The following is a 24,553-nucleotide window of genomic DNA, read 5'->3' as shown; positions in this document are numbered from 1 at the left end:
GTATTTCTCAATTTTATACTTTTTAGAACATTTATGTAGGGGTAATTTTGACATTTTTACTATGATGCATTAGGGATTTATTAAGAGGTTATTTAAAGTTTTGCTATTAGGTTGTTTAATCAGAGTTCTTGGATTTGAATTTGAAATGATAATTTTCTTATGTGGATGGAGATTCATCACCAACTTTTGCAATTCTTGATCTAGGGTTGCATGATTGAGCATTTAGGTAAGTCTGATCTTGTTTGTGGAGTGTTCAAACCTTAAATAGAGGATTAGCTCTCCTTATCTCTTAGTCTTCGATGAAAAGGTAGTTCAATTCTAGTTTTTCCCTTTAAATTGACATCTATTCACTTTGGGGTTTTAGAATTTAATAGAATTCAATATTAGGGGTTCAACAATTGGATTCCTAATTTTCAATTCCTAGGGTTTTCATATCACAATGACAAATGTTACCAAGAAAAAAAAATACATAAAGAATATCTAAAATATGTTCAAATTCATTTTAAATCACAAACACATAAAAAAATAATTTGAAGTTGGGCTTTTCAAGTTGAGAGTTAGAAAGTTGTCACAAAATATTGTAAGATGTGGCGAGATAAATAAGTAACTGAAATAATTGTCTAAAATGTGTCCAACCCCACCCATGGGTGGTTTAATTTACACCGTTTTAGGGAGTTTTTTAGGTAGTTTTTTTTTTTTAATCTCACACTCATTTCGCAACTTCTAAACTTAAAATGTCTAACCAAAATCAATTTTACATTTTGCACCTATCTCGTAACTTCCAAACATGAAATGGCTAACCCCAAATAAATTTTATACTTGTTTTAGGTGATTTTGAAAGGTTCTAGACATGCATGTTTAAGAAGTTTTTAGGTATTGTTTCTTTTTTTAATCTCACACCCATCTCACAACTTTCAAACTTGAAATGTCTAACTCCAAATCAATTTTATTTATATTTTAGGTGATTTTGGTTTTACGCTTGTTTTAAGAAGTTTGTATCTCGCAACCATCTCGCACAAATCGCGCAACTTCTAAACATGAAATAGCAAATCCCAAATTGCCTAAAACAAGTTTAGAAGTTGATTTGGGGTTAGGCATTTAAAGTTTAGAAGTTGCAAGATTTTGTGAGATAAAAAACAGTAGCTTAAAAACTCACATATATAAAATTTCCCTAAATTACCTAAAGCAAGTATAGAATTCGATGGGGTTGGGCATTTAAAGATAGGAAGTCCCGAGATATTTGCGAGATAAAAAAAATAGCTAAAAGAATCCATAAAACATGTGTAAAACCTCCCTAAATCACCTAAAATAAGTATATAACTTATTTGGATTGGGCATTTAAAGATAGGAAGTCGCGAGATGTTTGCGAGATAAAAAAAAAAAAAAAAAAAGCTAAAAAACTCTATAAAACATGTGTAAAACTTCCCTAAATCACCTAAAATAAGTATATAGCTGATTTGGGATTGGGCATTTGAAGTTTGGAAGTTGCAAGATGTTTGTGAGATAAAAAAAAATAAAAAAACATTAGCTAAAAAAATCAATAAAACATGTGTGCCACCATAAATCACCTAGAACAAGTATATAACTCATTTGGAATTCGACATTTAAAGTTTGGGAATTACAAGATGTTGCGAGATATAAAAACAATAGGAAAAAAACTCCATAAAACATGTGTAAAATACCTTAAATCACCTAAAACAAGTATATAATTGATTTGAGATTCGTCATTTGAAGTTTGGGAGTTGCAAGATGTTTGAGAGATATTGCAAGATAAAAATCAGTAGCTAAAAAAACTCCCTAAATCATGTGTAAAACCACCTTAAATCATCTAAGAAAAGGTATATAATTGATTTTGGATTGGCCATTTAAAGTTTGGGAGTTGTGAGATGTTGCAAGATGCTGCGAGATAAAAAAATAGAAACTAAAAAGACTTTCTTAACATGTGTAAAATCATCTTAAATCACCTAACATAAGTATTTAATTTATTTAGGATTGAATATTTGAAGTTTGGGAGTTGCGAGATGTTTGTCAGATGTTGCGTGATAAACAACCGTAGCTAAAAAACTCCCTAATACATGTGTAAAACCACCCTAAATTACCTAAAATAAGTATATAATTGATTAGAGATTGGGCATTTGAAGTTTGGGAGTTGCCAGAAGTTTAAAAATGTTGCGAGATAAAATGCAGTAGCTAAAAAAATCAAAACGTAGTAGCTAAAAAAGTCCCTAAACATGTGTAAAAGTTCACCTAAAACAAGTATGTAATTGATTTGGGATTGGACATTTGAAGTTTAAGAGTTGCAAGATGTTTGTAAGATAAAAAATGGTAGCAAAACAAAACTCCCTAAAATATGTGTAAAACCACCCTAAATAACCTAAAATAAGTATATAGTTGACTTAGGATTGGGCATTTGAAGTTTGAGAGTTTCGAGATGCTTGGGAGATGTTGTGAGATAAAAAACAGTAGTAAAAAAAAGTTCTTAAAACATGTGTAAAACCACCCTAAATCACTTAAAATAAATATATAATTGATTTGAGATTGGGCTTTTGAAGTTGGAAGTTGCCATATGTTTGCGAGTAAATTGTGGGACAAAAAATTGTAGCTAATAGACTCCATAAAATATGTGTAAATCCACCCTAAATCACCTAAAACAAGTATATAATTGATTTGGGATTGGGCATTTGAAGTTTGGGAGTTGTGAGATGTTTGCGAGATGTTGCGAGTTAAAAAAATAATAGCGAAAAAAACTCCATAAAACATGTGTAAAACCACCCTAAATCACCTAAAACAAATATGTAATTGATTTGGGGATTGGGCATTTGAAGTTTGGTAGTTGCGAGATGTTTGTTAGATGTTGCCAAATAAAAAAAAACATAACAAAAATAACTCCAACGGCCCTAAATCACCTAAAACAAGTATATAATTGATCTGGGGATTGAGCATTTAAAGATTGGTAGTTGCGAGATGTTTCTTAGATGTTGCTAGATAAAAAAAACATAACAAAAATAACTCCCTAAAACATGTGTAAAACAACCATAAATCGCCTAAAACAAGTATATAATTGATCTGGGTATTGGGTATTTGAAGTTTGGTAGTTGCCAGATGTTTGCTAGATGTTGCCAAATAAAAAAAAACATAACAAAAATAACTCCCTAAAACATGTGTAAAACAACCCTAAATCACCTAAAACAAGTGTATAATTTATTTTGGATTGAGCATTTGAAGTTTGGGAGTTGCAGGATATTTGTGGGATGTAGCGAGATGTTGCGAGATAAAAAATAGTAACTAAAAAACTCCCTAAAATATGTGCTACTCTAAATTACCCGACAAAAGTATAGAATTGATTTGGGATTGGACATTTAAAGTTTAGGAGTTGCGAGATAAAAAGAAACAGTAACTAAAAAAACTCCCTAAAACATGAGTAAAACCACCCGAAACCACCTAAAACAAGTATATAATTGATTTGGGATTGTGTATTTGAAGTTCGGAAAATGTGAGATGTTGCAAGATGAAAAAAAAAAAGTAACTAAAAAACTTACTAAAGTATACGTAGAACTACCCTAAATCACTTAAAACAAGTATAAAATTAATTTGGGATTATACATTTCAAGATTGGAAGTTGCACCAAGATTAAAAAAATAATAATAATAATAAAAAGAAAAAGAAAAAGAAAAACCAAAACTCAACCCAATATTAACACAAAAATACAAGTAAAGGACCAAAAAATCTATAATATAAAAAAGAAATTATAAAAGCTTATCACAAATATCAATTTGAGAGAATATGCAAGAGTGCCTAAAAGTTCTAGGACATGGCAAGGGAGCTTGGGGAAGAGAAGTTAGAGAAAAATTAGAAAAAAATAAAATGAGAGAAAAAGTAAAAGAAGAAGATTAAAGTAACTTAATTTAGGGGGAACTCAGGATAAAACGAGTTTTTTTTTTTCATTTAAGGATAAGATGGTCAATTCACATCTAATTTGTCTCAAAACTCATCTTTTAAAAAAGTGATACAAAAGTCTTTATTCTCCTAAAAAAAAAAAAGTCCAATTTTTGGCAATTCTCTCTTTGAGGAGTGGAAATGGCACTTTTTAAAATTCAATTAACTTCTCTGATAGTAAAAACCATAAATAATAAGTTAATTTTAAACCTTAACTTTTATTTTATTTTTTTATGGAAAATAATATATTTGCTAAAATTAAAAGTACTTTTGTTAAGTCCCTTCTTGGTAGTACTAAAAAATTATTATCCTCGGGGTGACATTGTGCATTTATCGCATTATTAAAATTACTTCATCTGTACACTTGCGGCAAACAATTTTCATTTCACCACATGGAAAAAATATAGAAAGTTTCTATTATTCGATGTGTCGACTTTTTATGATGGATGGGTTGATATCATGGTGTGATTAGACATAAAATTGATAATGACTTAGGTTAATGTCAAAATTTGGACAGAAAAAATACATATGACCTTCACGTGACATCATCAATGAATTTATTTGAAGAGGAAAATAACATGACATGTAAAAGAGAAAATTTATACAACGGCATGGTACTTGCGAAATACACTCTGATGTTTAAGTCAGAGAGCTAAAGAGTGCAAAAGTTAAAAAGTTTGAGGATAGAATTCAATTTACCTCATATGAAGCTATAATGATGTGTTTATAGAGGTGTTTGACCTAGGTTATTCCATAAGGGTTCTAAAGTCACTTTAGAATATCTAACTTACCGGATAAAGGGACATGTCTGATTTCATGTTTGGTTAAGATCGGCCTCGGCCTTGGCCAAGACTGAGGCCGAGGCTGAGCATCTTCCCTTAGCCCATTTTAGTCCTTAGGGTGATACTTTGCACTAGGGCATGAATGGAACATGCTAAGGTCGGCCGACCAAGTACATAAATTTGGGCTTTGGCACGAATTAACCTTCTTTCCTAGGCTCATTTTAGGCATAGGATGTTGTTTTTTGCTCAAACCTTATTATTTTCTTGACTTTGTTGTTTCTATTCTTGTTTTATGTCGATTATACTTTTATATCTAAAATCAACCATAACAACTTAGATGTTATAACATATACACGTAAAGGGAGAAAAATTGAACATAGAGCTTTACATATGTTGGAGTGCGAACAAAATCCCACGTTGATTAGAGAAGAGAATGATCATAGGTATATAAGTAAGGGTAGTTATCTACATTATGATGAGGACTTTTGGGTGATTCCAAAAGTAAAGCCATGAGAGTTTATACCCAAAGTAGACAATATTATACCATTGATTGTTGAGATATGTAGAGGTCTATTGTTCTTATCAAATAGTATTAGAGTCTTGGTCTAAGCCTAGTTGTGTAGAAGTCCGCAAATTATGAACAAACAAATTTAATGAGTCTTGTTCGTGCTCTATCTGGGTAGTCTTATGGTTTCCCCTATGTTGATAAGAGCGAGTGTGATCCATGCTCGTACTCGTGTGCTTTATTTGGAGTTGACCCAAGATGAACGGGATATGCCTCAGGATAGAAGTGCAAGTTGACTCAAGATGAACTGGTGTGTCTCGAGATGAAGAGTAAGTGACCCAAGATGAATGGGAGGTGCCTTGGGATTTAGAGCAAACTTTCATGGCTAGGAGTGAACAGATTTGTTCGATGGGAGACTCAAAATGGTAATTTGTTCGAAGGAAGGATTGTTAGGAGTGCGAACAAAATCTCACATTGGTTAAAGAAGGGAATGATCATGGGTATATAAATAATGACAATTATCTCCATTAAGATAAAGCCTTTTAGGTCGTTCCAAAAGCAAAGTCATGAGAGTTTATATCCAAAGTGAACAATATCATACCCTTGTAGAGTTCTTTGTCTTTATCATTGACATAAGCTTTTTTTTCTTTTTCTATTTAATATGATTAAAGAGAACTATCTTTAAAAAGCAATTTAATTTAATCATATCCAACAGTTGAGGAATGATGAGTAACCTTTCTTGATAGGCTTCTTTGAGTTCTACCTCACAATTATGATGCATTTAAAAAGGCAAAAATTCACGTCTTTTTAAAAAGGCCTTGATGAATAAGTCAATAAAAAAAGCAAGAATGATTTTTTTTTTCGCCAAAGCGAGCATACAATAATTGGCATACATATGTATTAAAGATCCTGGTTTGAATCTTCCTACTCGATTGTACTTAAAAAATGATTTTTAATCTAAATATTGTATACTGTCATATCTTCATAGTAAACTTGAATATTTTTTACAAATATTTATTCACATGAGTAGATCGTTTAGGTTTCGAGCTCATAAACAAAGCTCTTTTAGAGTTGCAAATGCATCTTAGATCAACCTACAAGAGAACTCATATCGGTGTAGTGTCCAACTGAACATGCTCTAATACCTAAGTTAATATAGAAAACATTTAATTCAACTAAACACTCATAATATTATTCTGCAAGAGAATTAGTATTGATGTAGTACCCAACTGAACATGTTCTAATGCCTAAGTTAATATAGGAAGCATTAATTCAGCTAAGCACTCAGAATATTATTTACCCTTTGAGATGAAGAAATGATACTATTTATAAAGTCTACCATCTGACATCCAATTGGGATACGTGCAATATCGATGGTGTTAGTATATTGTTAATACCCTTTTGTAATATGGATCGAGCTCGAGATGGTTAACCCAATGAGTTTTGATTTTTTGTTTGCGGGCACGCTCACTCGTAGGCATAATCCTAGGATGCCCTTGGGGTTGAGCTTGCCCTTGGGCCTAGGTCTCGCCTTTAACAACCTTTAATAATGTTGTTATTTAACTTAATATATATAAATAATAAATTTCAAACTTATTATTGAAATATTGTAGTTTTTAATAATTAACTTCCATAAACATCAGGAAGAATAAACTATATTAAAAATTTTGAAGTATTCAAGGATGGAAAGACGACGATGCATTAAAATATATTAATATGGAGCCTCCAAATAAAAAAAAGGTCAATTTTTTTAATATGTCCAGTATCCCATTCTCCAAATTTTTATTTTTTTACATACATTTTAATCAGAAGGCAACGATCTTTAAAATGTTATATCTTATCTTTGAAAATATGTAGATATTTCAAACTACAATATTTTAATGAAAAGTTAAGAAATTTTCAAAAATAGAAAATAAGAAAAATTACTTACACAAAATAGTAAAAATTTAATCTTTTTTATAGAGATTGATATAGGTTGATTGAAGTCTATCAATATCTATCAGTGATAAAAACTGATAGAAGTGTATCATTGACACTATGTGTTGGACGTTGATAGAAGTCTATCAATCAAAATTTTCCTAAAAAGTTTGAAATCTATTATAACTTTGTAACAAATTTTAAAGAAAATAGTATTAATAAAAAGAAAACCTAAAACAAGAGTAATAAAGAACTCAAACAAAACTCGTACAAGTAATTTTTATTTATATGTTTTTTTAGTTCAACAACTTGTGAAATTGGGAATTCAAAATATTTGATATTTTAATTAATGATTATATTATAATCAGTTGAATTCTCCTCTAATAGGTACTTTTACTTTATATAAATCCATCCACATTATTTGTAGTTCATTCAAACTTTAATTAAATCTGTAGTTATCTTTAATTTCCTATGAGTTGAACATGAAAAGTTATTTAAACATTATTTTGTTTTACTAACATTTGAATCTGACAATAATGTAACTTATTACACATGATATACAACCATTTCAAGGACATATAGTAAAACATGGATAAAAATACTAAAAGGTGGGATACAAGATTTGGTAACCTAGTTCGGTGCAATACGATCTATGTCTGAGGGGCAGTGTGTGTCCAGAAAAGATAATTTGACTAATGTAAATTCAAACGATTATAACCTTTTACTTATCTATAAATGAATGATCAATTACAGTGAGATATGAATAGCCTAATTTAGTGTACGATCACTTAGCTCCCCCTAAATGTGAAATTTTCTCTAAATAAAACTTAAGTTCTCTGTAAGTGTGAGACTCTCTCTCAACACGAACTTCTATCTTTCCACCTTTAAAGGAAGATCCCAATTTCTTCTCAAATTATAGTAGAATGTTTCAATATGGTCTACAGACCACCTCAAAATCATACACTAATGGAAGCTTCACAATCACAAAGATTGATACACTTGGGGAAACACAGAAAACAATCGACACAATAATTCTTCAAAGAGTAAACCCTAAAACAAGTACAACAATCTCTTAAATATGCATTTATTGGAGAACTATTAGACTCATACCATAATATGCTAGAGTCAAAGAAGGAAAACAAATTCTCAAGAATAAACTGCCAGAATTTTCTCAATAAGGAAAGGATTTCAAAACAGAATCAGCAATGTGCGGAACAAATTGTAAAGCAACTCAAAGGACAAACAATAGAGCATCTCAAAAGATAAGATGAAGAACAAGATTACCAACAACCATACTTAAAAAAAAATATAGCCAACCCTAAAGTTCTAACATTGAATGAAATACTATTTTAAGAAAATGAATGGTCTCAAAGTTATCTTTTTTGAAAAAAAAAAAACAATTTAAATATAAATGATTTCAATTTCCTTAATTAAATTTTGAGTTCAAATTATTCATATTTAAATAATATGCTTGTAGTTTTTTTTCAATTTAATCTCTATTTTAAAACTTTTCAATTAGTCAATGTTTTTTTAAATTTTGGTTCAATTTTGTCTCTTTTGACCTTAATTTTCATTTTCTCTAATTTATTTTATAATTTTTATCAAATTTTGTCAAATGAGGACGAAGATGGTCACTTTCTTAAAAAGTATTGGAATTAAAATGAAAATTTTAAAATTAGAGTGGTCAAAATTGAATCCAATTTAGAAGTACGATAGTTAAATTGAACATTTTGAGAACAGAAGTTTTATTTAAATTATTAGCAAGATTGTTGGAATGTCTTAATATGTTATCTAGCGCTTTGAACAATCTAAGTTGAATTCGTATTTGACATATATAATTATTTATGGTTTATTTACGATCATAACCTTAGGATTTTGAGAAGCGTACTTAATCTTCGAGGCACCATCATTTTGTATTCTGTAATATTCTCTCTAATAAAAGAAAAAAAAATTGTTCTCCCTCTACTTCATGGACATAGCTAACAACACCGTTGAGTGAACCAAGTAAATTATATGTCGATTCTTTACTATTCTACATTCTCTGCATTCTCTGTTTAGTGATTTTGTAACAAAGACTAATGTTGACCTTCAAAGCTCTTGGTTGCTAGTGTATATTTGATTAAATTATAAATTTACTTTCTAAATATTAAAATTTTTGTCGAATTTTTTAGATGATATATAATTAAATTTTTCTTCATCCACTAGCTTAAGTGTTTTGGTCAATTGGAGATTTAAGATGGTATCAGAACATGTTGGTTCAGGATGCCCAGTGTTTAAGTCCTTGCATTGTTATTTTCTCTCTAATTAATACTGATTTCTACTTGTTTGACTCTTCTACATATTTCAAGCCCACAAATGACGGACAATATTAGATGATATATAATTAAATTTGTCTTCACCCACTAGTTTAAACTGTTGGATTAATTGGTGATTTAAGATAATTAGTCCTTAAAACAATACCTAATAAATTCTTAAACTTTTAATTTAGTATCTAATAAGACACTAACACATTTATTTTTTTAAAAAAAAAAATCAATTGCTTCGTATAAATTTAATTTTTATGTATGATAAAAATTTTGTTCTTTTATTTTTTTGTCGAGTAGATATGTGAATCATAAGAAAAAATCAAATGTAAAAAATAAAATTTTAAATTTTAAAAATTAAGGTCTCATTTGGTAATCATTTGATTTTTGGTTTTTTGTTTTTGAACATTAAGCCTATCCACTACTTCCAACTTCAAATTCCATCCTTTTGTTATCTACTTTTTATAAATTTTTTTTAAAAAAACCAAGCCAAAATTTGAAAACTGAAAAAAAAAAAAAAAAAAAAAAAAAAAGTAGCTTTTAAAAACTTGCTTTTGTTTTTAGAATTTGGCTAAAAATTCAACATATTTAATCATTATAAAAAAATAAATAAAATGGAAAAGAAATATGCTTAATTTTCAAAAACAAAAAACAATAAACGAAATTTGTTACCAAACAGGACCTTAGAAATCAAATAGACAAATTCTAAGTTCTAACATGTTTTTAAGAGAAATTTTCACATATAGAAAAAATGTCGAACTATTTATAAAAATAGCAAAAAAAAAAAAAAACATAGATTTCTATCAACCTATATTAATGATAGACTTGTATATGTTTCTATCATTGATTATGTAAATGATAAACTTCAATCAGTTTCTATTACTGATAGATTTTGATCAGCATCTATAAATGATAGACTTCTATCAGTTTCTGTCACTGATAAACACGGATAGACTTCTATTAACATTTATCTGCGATAGACTTGTATCAGTTTTTATCACTGATAGATGCTGATGTACTTCTCTTAACGTCTATCTATCGGCATCTATTTGTTATAGATATTGATAATAATGTCTATTGCAACTGTAATTAAATTTTACTATTTGTGTAAATATTTTTCTTTATTATTTTTTTTTTTTTGAAAATTCTTTATTTTTCATTTAATCTATATGTTTTAACCTAGTGAGTTATGAGGTTGGCAATTTTAAATCATCTTAATAAGCTTTTAATGGCATTAATTTATAATATTTTCATACACCAGATTAGGTTGCCAGTTGGGTCTATGGTATTTCTTTAATAGGTTTTAGATTTTGTATTTCTATCCAGAAAAATGGTTTGGCATACTGCAATTGTTTTTGTTTTTATTGTACATACATATCTTCAAGGGTTTGACCAAAAGATTACCCAATTCTTTTTTATGTACATTCATTTTGCAAAATATTCCAAGATTTTGAATTATTATTGTAATATGTGATTTATTTCAACATATATTTTAATTTTAAGGCTTCCTTAATGACAATTCAAGGTTGTCTTTTTCTTTCTTTCTTGTTCTTTTCTTTTTTCTCTTCTTTCCTCTTTTATATAGTAAATTCAAAGTTATCTTAAAAGTTAGTTTTCAAAAAATCTTCCATTTTTTAAAGTAATGGATTGCGAAAAAAAAAAAAAAAAAAAAAAAAAAAAAAAAAAAGCCCCTTCACAACATGAGGCAAAGGCATTTGAACAGATACGACCACAAGTGTTATCACACAAACAAATACATATGGCATGTTTTTTATTTTGGGTTTCATCCCATAACGTCTCATACAAATAGAGATAGTTGTCATCACTTACATATCCATGATCATCCTTTTATCTAACCAATGTGGGACTTCGATCTCATTCCTAACAAAACGGACACACGACGAAGGATGAGACTTAAGCACAACAGTGATGGTCCTCGTTCTTCACTTAGTGATGATTGCGACAATGAGAAAGACACCGCAATAACGATTGGAGGTTTCTCAGAGGAGGGTTAAAGATGTTAGACAACAAGGAAAGATGAGAACATTATTAAAGAAATAATATTAAACTTTTTTTAAAAAAAATGCCAAATCGGTTAGCTAACTCATCATTTGACAACCCACATCATTTACCATTAGTAACTAATGAGTAGTCTTGGAGACCATTATTTAGAATTATTTCTCAAATTTTAGAGATTATAGTATTCGTTTGAAAACTTCAAGGGGACCAAATAAACATTAGTTTTAAACTTTAGGGATTAAAACTACATTATTTATCCCAAACTGAGGTTAAAAGTACATAGTGATAAATGCAAATTGGTATTCTTTTTCTTCTTTACTTTTCCTTTGATGTATATAAGGACCAATTATATATCATTATTGGGTTCCACACACAATTTTAATTAGTTTATAAATGGAAGTAATGATAAGTATCTTTTTACATATATATGTTGAACATAATCTTTAAACATAATTTGCATATTTAATGCATTATAAAATTCACATGAGATGTATCAAGAAAAAGTGCAATGCCCTTGTCTCTTTCTTTTCATATACATTAAAAAGAATAGAAAGTTAAAGTAAAATAATAATAATAAACTCTCTCAACCTATGGTTTGTGAGAGAATATTATCATCTAAATAAATAAATTTATTTAGAAAATTAATAGAAAAATCCAACAAAAAATTAATAGAAAAATCGGACACAACATTATTTTCATAAATTTTACTTTTTTTCTTTCTTTTTTTTTTTTTCCTTGCTAAGAGTGTGTTTCAAAATCTAATGTTCAAATATATATATATTAGTCAAAAAAAAATGTTTGGATTATTTTTCAATCGACCAACCAATTTTGTAGAGTTTCATTGAAAGAAAAATGATCGAGTCGAGCTCACCACTAACACTCTACAACATTGAGAGCCACAAATGTATTCTAATATTGTCGGCATTGCACATGCCATAAACGAGAATCAAATGATGAACCTTATAATTAGTCCCACATACTAAAGCCTCAAAGGGTAAGTAATTCTATATGTGCTTTGTCGAGCTAGATACTCCCTCTACTAAATTAGACATCAAAATATACTCAGCTCGACACCTCACTGGTGCGAGTACTTTTGCAAGTCAACTCCAACTTCAGTGACGGGTCTAGACCAAAGGAGTGGGTCGAAGGAGTAAGGAGGACTCAGAATGAGATACTCGTGTTTGACAACTAATTTATTTTTTAAAACAATATTTGAATTGGGACTTCGAAAGGGAAAAAATCAAAATTTGGAAAAATGAAAATGTAGTATGAAATTTTTTTTTCCTAAAACTTTTTCACAGATCAATTTAAAGAGATGATTTTCAAATCCTATGATTTCAAAATTCTATTTGTATTTAGAACCATATTCATTTGAAATCAAATAAACTAAAATTACTGTTCAGATGTTCACAAGGAATGATAAGAAAACATAAGATTAAGGATATATTTAGATGCCAAAAATAAATGTATTGTAAATGCATGTTTTTAGACATTTTGTTTTTTTTATAACAAAATGGTTTATAATTAAAACACTCCAATATTTGGTTGTATTTTCTCAATAATTGTTTGGTTTGCTCTATACTAAAAAAAACTTCTACTAATTTTAAATTATTATAAAGATGATCATTAAACATTATGAAATAATAACTTCAAATTTGAGTGGTTGTTAAAATTCTTTGTCGAACGTAGTCGTGGTCACAAATTATTGGTTATGGTCGTCTACATCGGTCATTGATCACCAATCCTGGTAGTTGATTGTCAGAGATCTAGACTCATGACCATTCACAAGCCACTAATTATTGTTGACATTGACCATTGTCAAGGTGGTCGTTGGTCGTTGGTCCCAATCACCAACGATTGGTGGTAGCCAACAGTTGTCGTCGATTGGTGGTGGCCATAGATCAACATTCTTCAATCCCCAGTCTCAATCCTAACCTTCATGTATATCTCTAACTTTAAATTGTAGATTTAGGGGGAAGATGATATCATTTGCAAAAGAAGAAGATATGCACACTAGTGTGTTGTTTATAACAATTTTTAAATCAGAGAGTAGAATAAACAGGCTACTAGTTTGGAGAGTGAAAATGAACTTACTCCACATAGCTAGAGTCATAAGGATGTATTTATATGACAAGTTAACATAAGACATCTAAACCAAAGTTTATGAGTCGAATCCAACTAACCCTCTATCCATTAGGTCGGACATGAATTTGGCAAGATTTGACCTCGACGTAGTCGAGTCTGAACGTGTGGGGTGGACTTCCCTCCCTTCCCAATCCCATTTAGGTCATGGGAGAATATATACAACTTTTGATTGCTTTCGAACTTATCCAATCTCTATTATATTTTTTTAGTCTATAAAAAAAAAAAAGAAGAAAACGATGAAATTGAGCAAAAAATAATTCAACAAACTTCAAATCACACATGATTATAAATCACTTGCATTTTTTCTTTTTCTTTTTTTTTCATCCAACACAAATGATTTCAAGTCATGATGAATTTGAAATTCCAAATCCAAGAGTTCCAACATATATCTAACTCCAATCTTTTCATCACTAAGCTAATGATATACCCTAATATTTTCATTATAATTATTATTATGATGATGATTTTAAAAATAAATATAATTATTCAAACAAAAGAAGAGAAAATCTAAATGTGAGATCTCAATGTTTCCCTCCTACCATTAAAAAAAAAAATAATAAAAATAAAAATGCCTTGATGAATAATGTTGTAGCTTCACGTGCAGTCTAATCTGTAGATTTGGAAATTCCCTATTTTTCCATGTACAAAACCAACTTTAAAAGGCCCATTTTTTCCATCTCTCAAAGAGAAAACTCAAAGAAAGAACCAACCATTTTAGTTTCCCCCTATTTTTTTGGGTCCTCCTCTTTCCCATTTCTCTCTTTTTTTACCTAATTACATTTTCATTTCAATCCCTCAACTTTTCTTTCTTTTTATTTCCCACTCCCTTATAGAGCCAAAAAAAAAAGGCAAAAATCAACAAAAGAAAACACAGAATTTTTACCATTATAGTTATGGCTCTAGAGGCAGTTGTTTTCCCTCAAGACCCATTTGTGTATAAAGATTTGTTCAATTTGGTGAATTCTTCTTCAAGACTCAACTTCATCCATGATCAAGATGAAGACTTTTATAATCTTGCCAACCAATCACAAAATTCTCCACCATTATTGGACCAATATGATTATAATTTTAACGACGAATCACGACGGGTTGAATTATCAGCGGTGGAGACGGTGGTGGTGGCGGGTGAGATGCAGGGTGGTGGAGGGAGCGGGCGGCGGCGGAGGGGAAGAACACAAAAGAACAAGGAGGAAATTGAGAATCAAAGGATGACACACATTACAGTTGAGAGAAATAGAAGAAAGCAAATGAATGAGTATCTCTCTGTTCTTAGATCATTAATGCCTCACTCCTATGTCCAAAGGGTACCCTCTCTTACTTTCTCTCTCCTCTTTTGCATTCTCTCTCTCTCTTATTTCAAACACATAAAAGAAAAGAAAGCTCACTTTTTTTTTCCTTTTTTTCTCTGTGTTACCTTACCTACAACTACAATGTAAAAAGAAAATGGCCCATTTCTCTCTTTATATGTTTGAAATAGAGAGGGGAAAAAAGCTCTATACTCTTATTGGTGGAGCTATAATTGTTTTTTCATAGGGTAAAATAAAAAAGAAAGTGGGAGAAATTAGAGAACATAATTATATTAAAAAAAAATGAACTTTTTTTATAATAGGTTTTGCTATTTTAAGATCTAAAGTTTTTGGAATGACAGAATTATTTTATAATGGAAGATAAATGTAAAGGGCATTACAATGTAAAGGGTATTACTCTTTGGACAATGATAAGGTGTAATTTAGATTTTTTTTACCACATGGTAATTTTTAATTGAGCAATTGGTAGGCTGCATACATATAGGTACGATGTAGTCTAGTCAGCATCTAAGTATTTTTCGTGTATAAAAAATAGATGCATCTTAGATTACACCGATCTTTGTGCAATCTTCTTAGTTGTCAAAAAAAAAATTACATGGCAAACAAATTTTTTTAAAAAAAAAAATTGAACTTCTATTTTTCTATCATGTAAAAATGAAAGTTACGTGTGTTGTACCTAATCATTGTCCAAATGAAAGCATATCTCAACTAACGTAAAATTTGAAGTGAAAGGTTCAACTTTTCCACTCATTAATTGGCGAAAAAGAAGCTCTTACTTTCAGATGTGGTGGACTTTGATTAGTTGATGAATCTTAGGAAGGGGCCCACTTATTCAACAAATATAATAGAGAGATACCTATAAAAATACATTAAAAAAAAAGTAACTAAAGGAAAATTAGGAAGTTCTACTCACTGATGATGGGAGGTAAATACCAATCTTTCTTTTTGATTCTGTCAATCATCTCTTATTCTTCTTTCTTTCTTCGCTTTGTCTCTGAATCTTTCGGTAGTTGAATAAAGAAAGAGAAAGCTCCCCGATGAAAGAGAGAAAACTTCTCTTTCTCATTACAACACGGAGAGTGGAGGAACGAGAGAAAAGAGAAGAAAAGAAAAGCGATAACATTTTGAAAAAAAAGTTATCCCTTTCTTTCTGTTTTGAGCCTCTCTTCTCCCACCCCACAGCCACCCTTCAATTATAGCAAAAAGAAAAAGAAAAAAAAAAAAAAAAAAACAGTGGGCTAAAAATGATACCAACCAAGACCACGCGCAACAACCCATGGTTTTTGAATTGTAATCATATAATTGACAGAAAAAGAAAGAAGAAAAAAAAAACATTGATCTGATGAGTAAAAAAGAAAGTTGAAAATAATGAAATGTAATGAAATTTTTTCTTCTTTTTGATTACCGCAGGGTGACCAAGCCTCAATCATAGGTGGTGCTATCAACTTTGTTAAGGAGCTTGAGCAACAAGTACATTTGCTTAGTGCTCAAACAAATGTAATAAACCACCCTTTTCCTTCTCATGTTCCACCAAATAATAACATTATTTCTTCCTCTCCTTTCTCTCAATCTCATTTCTTTACCTTCCCGTCTTCATCTTCGCCCTCGTCCTCCTCTTCGTTTTCTCTCGACGACTCCTCCTCCACCGACATTATGGCGTTCAACAACTCAAACAATCTGAACAACCTGAACGGCCTAATTCAGCCTTCCATTGGCGATATCGAAGTCTCTTTGGTTGACTCCCATGCAAACCTTAAGATAAGATGTAAAAAGCTCCCTAAGCAACTTCTTAAGATTGTTTCTGGCTTGCATTCTTTGCATCTCACTGTTCTTCATCTCAATGTCTCCACTTCCCATCAATTTGTCCTCTATTCTTTTAGTCTCAAGGTAATTTTTTTATATTATATTTCCTTTCTTTTTGGTTTATAAATGTGAATGCGAGAAATCGAACCTAGATTAAATTTTTATTTTATAACGTGCGTGAGTGTTATCATTAATTTTTTTTAAATATAATTCCAACATCTAAAGAGAAAAGTCATGTTAATTACTGTTGAGCTCAACTCGCTTTAACTAATAAGTTATTTTATTACTCCCACTCTTTCCATTTTTTAATCTCATTTATAGTTAGTTTTGACTCGTTAATTAATTAAATAAAAGTAGGTTTTGGAAAGTTATTTTTCGATTTTGGAAATTAGGTTTATTAATGTTCGCAAAGGAAATTTTAGATTCAAATGGGTTTGTTAGATAACTAAAAACGAAATTCTTATCGAGTGGAAGAATGGAATGGAGTCATTTATTTATGTATTTTTGTGTTGAGATGATTTTTTTTTCTCTAGGTTGAGGAAGATTGTGGGCTTTCTTCAGGGGATGAAATTGCAAATGGTGTGTATCAATTGCTATGCAGAATTCAAGAAGAGGCATTCTCCATCTGATTTTGAGGAAAATAAAAGAAAAGGAAAAAAAAATTAGCATTTTAATTAATCATCTTTTTTTTTTAATTTTCTTTTTTTTTTTGAGATTGTACTTGTTCTGTTCTTCTTCTTATTCTCTCTAAATTTTTGGTCTATTCAACAAGTTCTTTGTCTTTAAATGATTACTATTAATTAGGCTTTATGTTAACTTCTCATTTGTTGCAATTAATCTCAGTTTCAAGTTAATTGCCTCTTTCTCTCTTTTTTGTCTAAAGAAAAACATTTAAAATTACTATGACATTGTGGCAAACAAACATCTTTAGTGGGTAGAGGAAAAGTTGGTTTTTAATGACCTAAGTCAGGATTACAAGTTACATAAGAATGATAGAAAGTTTGTAATGATTCTTTCAACTATTATATTTGTTTAGTCTAAGTTAAAAAGGAGAAGAGAACAAATACTTCACTGCTCAAGGTGTTGATGTAATCAAGTGTGTATATATATAGATATAGATATATATTAATTTATCTTTTTTAGATATTTGGGGCAAGGAGTGGAATTAGCGGAAGCTTAAGAGCTGTGAAGTTGTGAAGCCCATAGTGTAATGAAGTTAATAAAGCATAAAATATTTTTAGTGGTAGGATTCATGAACTTCTTGGACCAAATAAGGTGTGAAGTTCACGCATCTCCACTCCTCCAAACTCCAACTCTTTGGCCAAACACCCATTCCTATTAGGTGGACTAACCACAGTAATGAAGTTGCTCTAGTGGAGTATAGCAGTGGTTCCAATAGAGATTCTAAGAATCAAATCACAGGGTGCAGAAAATGTGGACAAAGTGGGTACATAAAAAAAAAGTCCTGATAGAGTAGGTTCGTCAAAGGGCTCTTAGTCAGATGCTGACATTGTCTCTTTCATTAGGGGAGATGATGACTTCCTCTGAAGAAGATGAAATTCATCCTTATGGTATGTCCGCTTTACAATGATAGAAGATGTGATGTTAGCGGTTCCACAAGTTTTCTCATGGATATTGACTTGATAGTTATGCACAATATGCGTGGTTGAGCCAAGTAGGTGAAAGCTTTACCTTAGGAACTCCCGACGGTCCATTATATCATCGGGAGAGACCCTATTTCCCAACGACCGATTTAGGCATCAGGGGAGCTCCTTTTTCTTGTAGTGATTGACATGCGAGACGAAAAAGAAAAATCTTTAAAGGTGATATTTCAAGTGGTTTACTTTTAATGGTAGTTATAATTCTCTGAGTTGAGAATTATGATGGTTGGTGAAGACAATGGATGCATCAAAAGTTTTGGATTCTTCAAATATTTTGTCAATGTAGAATTTTTGCATTTTGATAAAATATTAAAAGAGCAATAGTCGCACATCAAACAGGTTCAAGAAAGTGATAGGCCTCAAAGCACTATAAAAGAAGTCTATATCTTTGATTTCAAATCATCCCGATTAGAAACACATTTTAAGTTTAAGTGTGTTAATTCTAATTAAATATTATTTTTATATTCTTTAGTTTGAGAGTGAGGAAAAATGGTGTAAATGGTACAAAAATTTTGAAAGAGTGCTCTTGTAACTGAGATCGGAGAGAAAATTCTATGTGACTGTAACAATTTTTCACATAGTAGATTTTTTTTCTGTGGGTCGTAATTTTTCTTCAATTTTGAAGTTCTTTACGTAAATACTTGTATTTCCTTTTTTTTTTTTTTTTTTTTTTTTGGTAAAAGTAGGAGGTTTTTTTTAACACTTGTACCATTGGTGTTGAAACTCGACATCACCATAATAAGTCATTATATCTTATATTAATTATAATCCATGAAGAAAAATAAAACCATTTAATTAAATAGCTAATTATCGTAATTATATGTTATATTTAATATTGTAATTAATTATGTTATGGTAAACATAAATTACTTTTGTAATTAGATCACAAGAGAAATAGAATATCGTACGATTGAGCAAAGGTGGAATCCCAATGCAATCGGTAAAAGCTGATTTTGGTTGTGGGGTTTTGAATCCCTTTAACAGAACATAATAAAAAAGTTGACAAATAATGGAAAAAAGTTATGGCCATAAAAGAATGGACAGACATTTTATAATAATGTAATGAATAATATGTCACATTTATAGTAACTCGTTTTTAATTAATAAAAAATGCATATGAATATCACTTTCAAAACACAATAGTGGTTTAATTTGAACAATTGTCACAAACCAATCATATTACTTAGAGGCAAATCTTTTATAAAAAAATCATGTGTGTTTTCTTATTTAGAAACCTTACCTAAAAATTGTTATAAAAATAATATATGCATCTTTTCCCAAAAAATAAATAAATATAAGCACCATTTGTTTTTTGTATAACATTCTTATAGGTTTTTTTATAGTGCAACAAATGTGGAGGAGAGAACTTTGCAATCAATGTGAAGTAGAGAATTTGAACTTCTATAAAAGGTAGGTGGATTGCAAAGTAGTTATAATGTTATTGACAATTGTAAAGATAAGAGTAAACACAATAAGTAAGAGAAAGAGATAGACATATTGGATTTTGGTAAAATATTAGAAGTGCAGTTTGTCCTACATCGGTTAATTGAAAAATGAGAATGGGCTCGAAGCCTATTAAAGAAATACATGCTCTTGGTTTTTAGTGGTCCAAGTTAGAAACACTTTAAACTTGAGTGTGCTAACTCTAATTAAATTCCCTTTATATATTATCTAGTTTGAGAGTGTGAAAATGGTGCGAGTAGTATAAAAGATTTGAAGGAGTGCTTTTGTAATTCGGATCGGAGAGAGAATGTTCTCTATGATTGTCACATTTTTCACATGGTGGATTTCTTTCTAGTGGTCGTGGTTTTTTCTCCAAGTTAGGAGTTTTTCACGTAAATTCTTGTGTTTCTAGTTTTATTGCTTTCTTTTAATCTTTTTGTTATTTTTCTGTTTATTCCTGTGATAGAAGTGGAAGGTTTTTTTATTTTTTCCAACAAGTGGTATCAGAGCTCAAGTTCGTTGTTTCTTGAATATCTACATATATATGTCAAGCTTTATGAGTCTAATAAGGTAGAGAAATTTGATGGAAGGATCAATTTTGGCTTGTGACAAGTGCAAGTCAAGGATATGTTGATCAAATATGGGTTACCAAGTGCAAGGTAAGCGATGATGGTGGTTCAATGCAGTTCAAGAGTGATTCCAACAAAGGTTTCAAGAAAAGAATCTTCGAGCATAAGATAGGTTATTGAGAATGCAGACAATTTGGACACATGAAAAACAGAGCAGGTTCGCCAAATGGTTCTAGATCGGATGTTGATGGTATCTTTCACGTCAGAAGAGACGGTGACTTCCTCTGAAGAAGACGAAAATTGTCCTTGTGGTATGTTCGCTCGGATGCTGACGGTATCTTTCACGTTAGAGGAGATGGTGACTTCCTCTGAAGAAGACGAAAATTGTCCTTGTGGTATGTTCGCTTTACTATGATAGAGAATGTGATGTTAACGGTTCCACAAATTTGTACACAGGCATTGACTTGGCAGTTATACAAGGTGCATGGTGGAAGTTATGTCGATGACTGAAAGACTTCCAGGTGAGCTAAGTAGGTAGAAGTTGCACTATAAATATATGCAAGGTTTATTGACATGTGAGGAAAAAGGAAAATCTTGGAAGGTGGTATTCCAAATGGTCTACTTTTCAGGTGGAGTAGGTTATAGTTCTCTAACTTGAGAATTATGATTGTCTATGAAGACAAGGGATGTTGCAAAAGCTGTGAATTCTTCATATATCTTGCCAAGGTGGAATTTGTTGGGTTTTGCAAAATATTAGAAGTACAGTTTGTCCCACATCGATTAAATTGAAGAATGGCGATGTGCTCTAAGCCTATAAAATGAGTTCTTGCCCTTGGTTTTCAATTGTCCTAGTTAGAAACACTTTAAGCTTCAGTATGCTAGCTCTAGTTAAATTCTCTAGTTTGAGAGTGGGAAAAGGGTGTGAGTAGTATAATAAAAGTTTTGAGAGAGTGCTTTTGTAATTGGAATCGAAGAGAGAATATTCTATACGATTGTAACAATTTTTCACATAGTAGATTTTTTTCTGGTAGGTCATGGTTTTTCTTCGAGTTAAGTTGCTTTTTCTTAATTTCTCTGTTATTTTTCTACTTATTCCTATAGTAGAAGTGGAGGTTTTTTCTCAATAAGACACACAAAGTTGATAACCCAATTTGGTGTGGATGCTTTATGCCCAAGTGAAAAAAGATTCACTATAATGAAAATTGTTCACAAAGTACAAATCAATTATGTTTCAACACTATCAATTTTACACATAATTGAATATTAGTGAGCAAGTTAGCTAGGCTCCCCTAACTTTGATGTTGCAATAGATGAGTCCACAGATTTACGCTTCCCTTTAATCTAATACTTCTAGCAATGACTTCACCTCCCTTTTCACCAACTAATTGAAAGCTCACTCATCCAGTTTCTTCATCATCACAGAATGAATCAATGGCTTGTACAAACCAAGCTTCACCCGTTCAAATCTTCCTTTTTATTTTCCTTGATCACCACGACAATAACACAATATGTTCTCTTTCACAGTCAGTTCAACAATTCAAACCAACAACATAGCATAATTCATGAGCAAATATACAACTAAAAAGGAACCAAAAAAGATAGAAATTACAGCATGTTATACAAAAGATCAAGGACAAGAATCAACACACTTTTGTAGACTCATCTTTGAGTTCCTTGATCACGAATTCTTGATCATAGCAACACAGCAACACACGAATGCTCGTCCAACATGATCGTTCCACTGCACGAACACCGCGCACTCAAACTAAGTTATCGCCAAGGTCACGAACACCCCGGACACCACAAACAACCTCCACAGAACCTCGACGGTGTCGAGTTGAATAAGACACCACCAAGAAGGTTACCTTGGTATTAACGGTGTGAGAATCCAGAGGGTGGGCTCTATGTGGACTTGGTTTGAGGCAGAAAAACGGAGAAATCACAATCACGTAAACGATTGAGCAAGCGGGAGATGGAAGAACCTATCGTATAAGTCGATGTCCAATCATTTAGAAAAAGCTATGCGATCGTCTAGCAAAAGCTATGCGATCATTTAGCTCATCGTTTAGCTGAGTGTCTATTGCCTAAGAACAATCCACGACCATTTAGCTAACTCCAAGCTGTCACTTAGTAAATCTAATTTACTTGACAACTATCCGTGAGTATTTTCCAAGATTGGTCAAAACAACTTCTTGGCAAATCTTTTTCTTTATAAAATTAGGAAAACGTTTTTTCTTTTTATCTCATGGTTACTATGAAACCACCAATAACCTCCTACTTAATTGGTTTTAGAGAAAAAGAGATAATTATCCAATAATTAATATTATTATAAATATAAATGACAACAAACTTATCATAATATATTTATAATCTAAAGTTTTAATATTTCGTCTCATGAAACATATAAACCATAGCTCTTTTTTCCTATTCCATGGCACTTAATGTAAATCTCATTTACATTAATCCTCCACTAGATGTATCTCATACATCATACCGATATATAATCGAATTACCTCTTGTCAATTCGAACATTTCAAATCAACACCAAGAACTGATTCTCAACTTGAATCCATTGAGCGACCAAGGGGACCTTATGGACCTATAGCTCGAAGCTCCAATGGTACGTGAATAACTGACTAAACTCTTTAGTCACGGGATCCACCATCCGTTAACTGTCAGGCATTCCACTAAAGACCGACAGCTGAACTCTTCTTACCACAGATATATTATGTGTTCATCTTAACCAATCAACAGTGCGACAACCCTTCACATATCACTCGTAAGTACAACTCGGCCAATAACTGTTATGCCCCTGTAGTTACATCTAACTCCTTAAGTACCACTGATTCCTCTAATGAACATAAGTCATAGTCCTACTATGACTGAATCCTTTCTTCTAAAGAGAAGCTGTGGCCACTATGTTCAAGCTTCGGAATCAGCCTTTAAGGGAGCAATCTATCTATTTACCCCTACTTCAGGGAAGGAGTGAATTTCATCTTGTGTAAGTGAGTTCCCAGCTCCCAGATCAGACTCAGACAAGTCCCCAAAAAGGTAGGCATGTTGAGTTGGCAATCTGGCCATTCTCATCCATACTAATCAAAGGATCGCCCTCAAAGGTAGGAGTTCCCAAAACACTCAAGATTGAGGTCATCTCACCTATGGTCGTTTAAGTGAGATGTAAGTCTCCAGTATCAACGGCATTATATACAGAACCTAGTCATCTCGTGGTCCGGTCTTATACAAACTCTTTGTATAGGATACCCCCGCTCGTATGTCTCCACATGAATTTTCAGGATCTACCATCTGTAGTAGTTTACAACACTTGCAAACTTCTACAAAGCAGGTCGTATCCATAGTGTCACAAGGATCAGGTATCCCACCTTAATCCTTATACTACAGACCTATTTAGGTTATCACTTAAGGCATGATCTACTTGTACATGCTTAAGCTTACATAAGATAACCATGGAGCTTTGTTTATTGGACATCAGTAAATGCTAAGATGAAATAATAGCTATTTTATTCATAAAACAATGTGTATAATTACAAACAACAAGACTCCAGGAGAATTAAGACACCAATCCCAATAATCTCACACTTGTTCTAATGCCTCGGGAGACTAATGTACAATACAATATAAACATGTACAATATACAATAAACTAGGGAATACCCCAGTATCATCTCCCACTTTCCCTAGACAAGATGTTGCATATCCCGCAAACCCAAACTCTCTAGGTCACCCTCGAACACTGTAGCTGTGAGAGCCTTTGTAAAAAGATCAGCAATGTTGTGCTCTGACGCGATCTTCATGACTCTCACATCACCGTAATGCACAATCTCCCTGATCAAGTGGTATTTCCGCTCTATATGCTTACCCTGATGATGACTCCGAGGCCCCTTTGAATTCGCCACAGCCCTGCTGTTATCACAATAAAGAGTGATAGGCAAATTCATATTTGGAACAACTTCCAAATTTAAAAGGAATTTCCCCAGTCAAATAGCTTCCTTAGCTGCTTCACAAGCAGCTACGTATTCGGCTTCCATAGTGGAGTCTGTGATGCATCCTTGCTTGATGCTTCGCCACACTATAGCCCCTCCATTCAGAATGAAAACTAACCCCAATATCGATTTGCGAGAATCTCTATCGGTCTAAAAGTCAGAG

The 24,553-nt window shown here is 31.6% G+C and overlaps 1 protein-coding gene and 1 long non-coding RNA gene across 2 annotated transcripts; one reads left to right on the top strand and one right to left on the bottom strand.

Moving 5' to 3' along the window:
* Nucleotides 1-13,467: 13,467 nt before the first annotated feature.
* Nucleotides 13,468-16,325, bottom strand: LOC120070804 (uncharacterized). Its single transcript, XR_005480025.2, has 2 exons — nucleotides 15,828-16,325; nucleotides 13,468-13,817 (listed from the first exon to the last, which is right to left on the bottom strand). It is a non-coding gene; the product is annotated as an uncharacterized LOC120070804 (long non-coding RNA).
* LOC120070803 (transcription factor bHLH96-like) lies at nucleotides 13,907-17,576 on the top strand. The gene is made up of 3 exons (XM_039022687.2): nucleotides 13,907-14,911; nucleotides 16,325-16,801; nucleotides 17,251-17,576. Exons 1-3 carry the CDS (start codon nucleotides 14,501-14,503, stop codon nucleotides 17,344-17,346), a joined length of 984 nt encoding a protein of 327 aa, XP_038878615.1. The 5' UTR covers nucleotides 13,907-14,500; the 3' UTR covers nucleotides 17,347-17,576.
* The last annotated feature ends 6,977 nt before the right edge of the window (nucleotides 17,577-24,553 follow it).

Source organism: Benincasa hispida, chromosome 2, assembly GCF_027475165.1.
Source record: "Benincasa hispida cultivar pf3 chromosome 2, pf3_genome.v1.1, whole genome shotgun sequence".
NCBI lineage: Eukaryota > Viridiplantae > Streptophyta > Magnoliopsida > Cucurbitales > Cucurbitaceae > Benincasa > Benincasa hispida.
The sequence above is the reverse complement of the archived record's forward strand: the minus strand, read 5'-3'. Positions and strand labels throughout refer to the sequence as shown.